We start from the raw sequence: 7140 nt of genomic DNA, 5'->3' as shown, positions 1-7140 counted from the left end.
TGCTCAAAATTAGAAACAGAACTGTTAGAGCCCAATGCTAAGAATTTGTCAAGAATGTATAACTTGTTGCTGAAATGGAATACACAAGATGAAACAGTTAAATCAGCTATGATTAAGTGGGCACAGGACATTGGTCATAACATTATGTTTGCTGACTGGGAACAGTTGTGGACCACCGGTATAAAATTCACGGCATGTAATGCCTTAAAGGAAAATATTATGAAAATGATCTATAGGTGGTACATGACCCCAGTCAAGCTAGCAAAAATCTACTATTTGCCTGATAATAAGTGTTGGAAATGTAAAGAAATTGAAGGTACTTTTTACCATCTTTGGTGGACGTGCCTGAAGATTAAGGCTTTCTAGGAAATGATACATAATGAAATGAAAAATGTACTTTCCCTAAGAAACCAGAGGCCTTTCTCTTGGGCATTGTCGGCCAATTGGTGCCAAAGAAAGACAGAACATTCTTTATGTATGCCACAACAGCAGCAAGAATACTCATCGCAAAGTATTGGAAGACACAAGATCTACCCACTCTGGAAGAATGGCAGATGAAGGTGATGGACTACAGTACATGGGACTGGCTGAAATGACTGGCAGAATCCGTGACCAGGGGAAAGAGACGGCGGATGAAGATTGGAAGAAATTTAAAAACTATCTTAAGAAATATTGTAAAATCAAGGAATGTTAAAATGTCGAGGTTCTAGAAAAAAGGGGATTACAGCAGTAAAAGATTAAGTAAAAGAAAAGAGTAAGGAAAATATGATAAAGTTAAGGGGTAGGATTTGCTGAAATTAATTTGGAAATTAGGATGTAGAAAGGGGAGGTATGGGGAAGTCGCTGAAATAAGGTTTAAGAAAAAAGGATTCGAAATTATACATGTTTGTTTATGTGTTTGTTTGTTTGTTTGTGATGTGTAATGTTTGTCTTTATAAAAATTGTGAAAAACCAATAAAAAAAATTATATAAAAAAAAAAATCTTCGAAAGCAGCCTTTTTAGTTTACAACTCTTTTTCCTAGCCAGCTGCTTCTATTAGCTTTTGCCCTTTTTAACCTTATGAAGATGTGGCTCTCTGATGGGAGGCACATGGTATATTATCTGTTAAACAATAAATTTCACTATTTACCAACTCTTAATTGTGTCTTTGCAGCTTGATTGTATTCTGCAATTTGTATGGTCAGTGTGACCTTTTGCTCCAAGCCTGTAATTTCCTTTTACAACCCTGAGGCACTTGCTTAAACAGGGGCCCTTAAACAGGAAGATAAACAGCTGCCAGAGTATTCAGGCAGCTGCTTTATGCCTGGCATGAGAGAATGAGAGATACAAACATTTACAAATATATTTTTTAAGCTCATTTTAAAAATGCAGGTCTTCATCAGATGCCTCAGTACTAGGGGAGAAATGGGTAGATCTTTTTGTTTTGCAGAAATATTCACGGAATTGAAAAAAAAGTTTCAGTTTTTCATTGTGAAGGAAGGTGAGGACAGGTGACCTCACCTAGGCCCGAAGTCACCCCCCCCCACCAAAGCAGGCTCAAAGCTTCTCAAAATCATTTTCTCAGCAGCTAAGCATCAGAAACATTCCGCTCTGCTGTAACAAAGGTAGAGAACAGTCCATTGTTTCTCAGGCCTTTCTCATGCCTTCTGGCCTTGCTAAAGAACCACATTGCAACTTACTTTCTGTCCGGGAACCATGCCAGAACAAGAGATTGAAACATATCTGAACACTCTGAAACCCCTTTCCTGGGAAGGGCGCCAAGAGTCCCAAGAGTCCCAAGACAGCTTTCTGTTCATGCTCAGAGGACTCCTGAGCAGGGACGCGGACTTATAAAAAATATTGGGGGGGCCGGGGAAAGCTCATGAATAATAAATAAGCTCATGAATATGCAAATAAAGTGGCTCCGGCCTTAAATAGGGCAAGCCACGCCCCCCCAGCCAGCCGATTGGCTGGCTGGGAGGTGTGGCCAGTCGGGATTCCCCTGTTCTCGCGGGATTTCCGGCAGTGCCTTGGCAGTGGCGGTGGTGCTGCGAAGCAGCGAGGCAGGAGCCCCCGCCCCCGGGGATTCCCTAATCTCGCGGGGGATGGCCGGGGCTCTCCGATTAGGGCGCGCGGCTGGCTGGCTGGCGAAGGAGCAGGTGGGGAGGAGGCGGGGGACGGCGGCGGCGCTCTGCTGGAAGGGCGCCTGAGATTATTGGGGGGGCTGAGCCCCCCCAAAAAAATTTTTGAGGGGGCTCGAGCCCCCTCAGGCCCCATGGAGTCGGCGCCTATGCTCCTGAGGGAGGAGAAAGGAGGAGGGAACTGGAAAGGGGTATATATGCTTGTGCACATGACTGTGAATTTCGTGCATGCCTTTTGTGACTTATCACACTTGCTCCTTCTACCAGTTCATGGATGGTAGAAATAAAAGCCTTTTCTCCGAAACTATTCCTTGAGTGTCTGTTGACTCCCACTTCCCTTTCCCAGGCGCAATATTTTTCCCACCCGAGGGCAAAGCCTCATAAGGCTACAATTGCCTTTGGTTATTTTCACGTATGTGTGTGTGTGCTTTTAATGCTAGCATGGCTCGCTGTTTTCAGCTAGAGGGAGCACTTTTTTAGGAATAACGTGTGAACGAACGCCCACGTGTCACGGAAAACACGCGGTTTTCGCCGCCCGTCCCGGACTGAAGGAGCCGCTCGAGTTCCCTCAGCGAACTCGCACAAACTCGCCTCGGGGCCATCCAATCGCAAACGCCAGATCAGGCCACGTGACACTGCAACACTTTTCGCCCAGCTCGCCTTCTTTCAATGCTATCCCTTCGCCCGACCCGCCTTCAAGCATACGCATGCGCACCTTTGCGTCGGGTAATCGGGCGGGGCTCCGGGATGCTGCTCCTCCTCCTTCCTGCTTGCGCGGGCCGTAATCGAAACGAACGTCACCGGCTTAAGCTAGGGGAGGACCCATTTTCGAGCGCGAAACCGGAAGTGGGGAAAGGGGGACTTCTTTGAAGGTGGCGCCCCTCCCCGGAAGTGCCTGTATTTGTGTTTTCGCCGCGTTTCTCCTCAGCTGGTTCCGCCATGGCTGCGGCGGCAGGGCCGGCCTTGCTGGACGTGCCGCCTCAGGGTGAGGGGAAAGGCAGGGGTAGGCGGTGTGTGGTGGTGGTGGGGGGTTGCTCTTCGCCGGCTTCCACTAACGCGAGGCCTTCTCTTTCCTTTCGCCTCTCCCAGAATGCCCCGGCACCGGCAGCGACCAGGCGGGCAAGGCCGAGGCCTGCCAGGGGTGCCCCAACCAGGGCGTGTGCTCCTCCAGGGGGCCCGTGGGACCCGACCCAGGTAAGGATCGCCTGGAACCGTGGAGTTGGGAGGGGTCCCGGGGGGTCATCTAGTCTGACCCCCTTGCATCGAAGGAGCCTGGTATGTTTAGCCTGGGAAGGAGTAGGCTGAGAGGAGATAGGAGAGCCCTCTTCCGATATCTCAAGGGCTGCCGCACGGAAGACGGGGCAGGCTAGTTTTCTCCCGCTCCGGAGGGTAGGACTCGAACCCATGGCGACAAGAAAGGAGGCTAAGGCTCAACATCTTTCTGGCAGTAAGAGCTGTTTTGGCAGGGTAATGGTCTCCCTCGGGAGGTGGTGGACTCTCCTTCCTTAGAGGGTTTTTTAAGCAGAGGTTGGATGACCGTCTGTCATGGAGGCTTTAGCTGAGATTCCTGCATTGCAGGGGGTGGGCTGGATGACCCTTGGGGATCCCTTCCGATTCTATGATTCTACAGTGCAGGTATCTCAACTAAAGCATATCATCTCAAGACGGGGGTGGGGGGGAAGAGAGGCACTGCCATGCTGCTTCAGGCGCAGGTTTTATTCTAAATTCCTTTCCTAATAAACCTCTCTCCCGGCCCTATTTACTAAAAAACCCAAATGTTGTAACCTTTTCTCTCATAGGAGAGCCACACCATCCCACTTGGATCACGTACTTCTTCACACAGCACTTAGTTAAGCTGTGGAACTCCCTCCCACATAGGTGATGGCCACAAACTAGAGGATTAGACAGATTCATGGAGGAGGATAAGGTTATCAGTGGGTGCTAGCTGCAATGGCTTGGCTATGCTGTGCCTCAGGGGTTGGAAGCACAGGTGCTTCTGAACACCACTTGCTGAAGTCCACAGGAGGGCAGGGGAGAGTGCTGTTGTGCCTGAATCCTGCTTGCTAGCTTCCCATTCTGTGAGAACAGAATGCTGGACTAGATGGGCCATTGGCCTCATCCAGCAGGCTCTTAACGTTCTTATTTTGGTTTCCCTTTTCTGAACATTGTTTTCCCATTGTACAAATGTGGCAATGGGCAAAGCCTCACCTGCAGACTTTATTTGTATCCCATGACTTGTACAGGCAGCTATTAGAGCTGCAGCATTAGGAATATCTTTTAGCAGAAATTAATCTGCAGACCTGGTTATGTAGTTGATAGAGCTCCCTAGGAACTGGGCACCTTCATGCTGCATGAGGGAACAGATTCTGTTTAGAATGGCATCCTTCCCACACAAATTCTGTGCTTTGCCTTTTCCCCCTGTCTAAGCTATTGAGGAAATCAAGGAGAAAATGAAAGCTGTGAAACACAAGCTGCTGGTGTTGTCTGGGAAAGGAGGCGTAGGGAAGAGCACATTCAGTGCTCACTTGGCGCATGGCTTGGCTGAAGATGAAACCAAACAGGTGAGTGTGATCCTGTTTATATCTTTTGTTTGTTTTTGAAGCCCATATTATTCAATTGCAAATGGTGACAAAGAAGACAATTCATCTCTAAATACAGGTGAAACTCAGAAAATTAGAATATCATGGAAAAGTTCATTTATTTCAGTAATTCAACTTAAATGGTGAAACTAATATATGAGGTAGACTCATGACATGCAAAGCGAGATATGTCAAGCCTTTATTTGTTATAATTCTGATGATCATGGCGTACAGCTGATGAAAACCCCAAATTAACAATCTTAGAAAATTAGAATATTAAATGAAATCAGCAGAACAAGGATTGCAAAGAGCGCAATATTGGGCCTCTGAGAAGTAGAAGCATGCATATGTACTCAGTACTTGGTTTGGGCCCCTTTGCATCAATTACTGCCTCAATGCTGTGTGGCATGGATGCTATCAGCATGTGGCACTGCTGAGGTGTTATGGAAGACCAGGATGCTTCAATAGCAGCCTTCAGCTCTTCTGCATTGCTCAGTCTCATGTCTCTCATCTTTCTCTTGGCAATGCCCCATAGATTCTCAATGGGGTTCAGGTCAGGTGAGTTTACTGGCCAATCAAGCACAATAATCCCATGGGCATTGAACCAGGTTTTGGTACTTTTGGCAGTGTGGGCAGGTGCCAAAGTCCTGCTGGAAAATGAAGTGAGCATCCCCATAAAGCTCGTCTGCGGAAGGAAGCATGAAGTGCTCCAAAATCTCTTGGTAGATGGCTGTGTTGACCCTGGACTTAATGAAGCACTGGTGTTGGTCCACTGTACTTCACTAAGTGGATGACCAGTAGGGCAAGGATGATGGGAGGTGACTGAATAGCATCTGGAGAGCCACAGGTTCTCTATTCCTGATACGTAATCATGGCAAGGTCATGCTTCAAGTTCTAGGCCTTATGTAGCCAGAAATGGCACCATCCATCACAAGAGGGAAATTCCAGCAGGCTTGGGGGAATACCTAGGTTTGCAGTACAAAAAATATTTTGGGGGAAAGCCTTAAAGGGGTGGGAGGTTACTTCAAAACAGCCCAATGAGCATACTTAGTGATCACAGTGTGCTGACTTACTGCTAGGGAGAAGGGGACAAAAAATGTCAGGTGTCTAGTAACTTGTAACAGGGCATAACTGTCCACAGCTCTGAAAAACCCTGGACAGACATGCAACATTTTGTTGCAAGTCCTGCTTGCTCACTTCTAACTTCCCCTTCCTCAACTTACTTCCAACTCCCTCCAGGTTGCCGTGCTGGACATTGACATCTGTGGTCCATCCATCCCTAAAATCATGGGCCTGGAAGGGGAGCAGGTATGATATGACTTCATAAATTGAAGAAAACACTGTGGGACCACTGCCATGTCTGATATGCCTGGTCAGATGTTTCTTTAGGGTTTGTTAGACTTGAAGCGCCTCTGCCCTGTAGCTGACTTTTGGAATAGGTACCACTGTGGCGGAAGGTAACCAGTGTTTTCATGCACTGGTACTCATCTTGCTTGGCAGGGGGTTGGACTCAATGGCCCTTGTGGTCTCTTCCAACTCTATGATTCTATGATTCTATTCTATCACATTCTGTTGCACCAAAAGCAGTTTAGTCCTGCTGACCACATGACACAGAAAACTGTCTTTGGACAGACCCCAGGTTCCTCAGCCTGAAACAAGATGAGTTGCCTTTGACTGGACTTAACCATCCAGAGGTCATTTACCTTACTTTTATACAAATTTATAAGCCAAGATTTTGGCTGAATGAGCATAGGGCTCCCTTTCAGCTTTGCTTCAATGGTTCTTGCAGCAGGGAACAGCTGCTTAGACTGCACAAAATTGGTGATAAACCGCTACCATTTAGGTTCTGTTAAAAAGCTCGAAAATGAAAAATGACTTGGGAGGAGTCTTGATGAGTCTCTGTGCAGGGTTTGGCTCACCAGGAGCCTTTGTTAGAAAGAAAAAATGTGGTTTATGTGGGGGAGAGTATGTGTTTCTGTTCTGAAATAAAAGCCTTTTCTCCGAAACTATTCCTTGAGTGTCTGTTGACTCCCACTTCCCTTTCCCAGGTGCAATATTTTTCCCACCCGAGGGCAAAGCCTCATAAGGCTACAATTGCCTTTGGTTATTTTCACGTGTGTGTGTGCTTTTAATGCTAGCATGGCTCGCTGTTTTCAGCTAGAGGGAGCACTTTTTTAGGAATAACGTGTGAACGAACGCCCACGTGTCACGGAAAACACGCGGTTTTCGCCGCCCGTCCCGGACTGAAGGAGCCGCTCGAGTTCCCTCAGCGAACTCGCACAAACTCGCCTCGGGGCCATCCAATCGCAAACGCCAGATCAGGCCACGTGACACTGCAACACTTTTCGCCCAGCTCGCCTTCTTTCAATGCTATCCCTTCGCCCGACCCGCCTTCAAGCATACGCATGCGCACCTTTGCGTCGGGTAATCGGGCGGGGCT

General features: G+C 47.6%; 1 protein-coding gene and 1 long non-coding RNA gene across 2 annotated transcripts in view; one reads left to right on the top strand and one right to left on the bottom strand.

Moving 5' to 3' along the window:
• LOC308573154 overlaps nucleotides 1–7140 on the bottom strand; it is a 285151-nt gene that overhangs the window by 221612 nt on the left and 56399 nt on the right. The gene's annotated exons all lie outside the window — the stretch shown is intronic.
• On the top strand, nucleotides 2992–6152 carry LOC308573739 (cytosolic Fe-S cluster assembly factor nubp1-like). Its single transcript, XM_081170976.1, has 4 exons — nucleotides 2992–3106; nucleotides 3211–3315; nucleotides 4549–4682; nucleotides 5940–6152. Exons 1-4 carry the CDS (start codon nucleotides 3061–3063, stop codon nucleotides 6012–6014), a joined length of 360 nt encoding a protein of 119 aa, XP_081027102.1. The 5' UTR covers nucleotides 2992–3060; the 3' UTR covers nucleotides 6015–6152.

The sequence above is a fragment of the Podarcis bocagei genome (assembly GCF_964188305.1).
Source record: "Podarcis bocagei genome assembly, chromosome: 14".
Lineage (NCBI taxonomy): Eukaryota > Metazoa > Chordata > Lepidosauria > Squamata > Lacertidae > Podarcis > Podarcis bocagei.
Note: the sequence above shows the minus strand (reverse complement) of the source record. Positions and strands in the feature narration are given on the sequence as shown.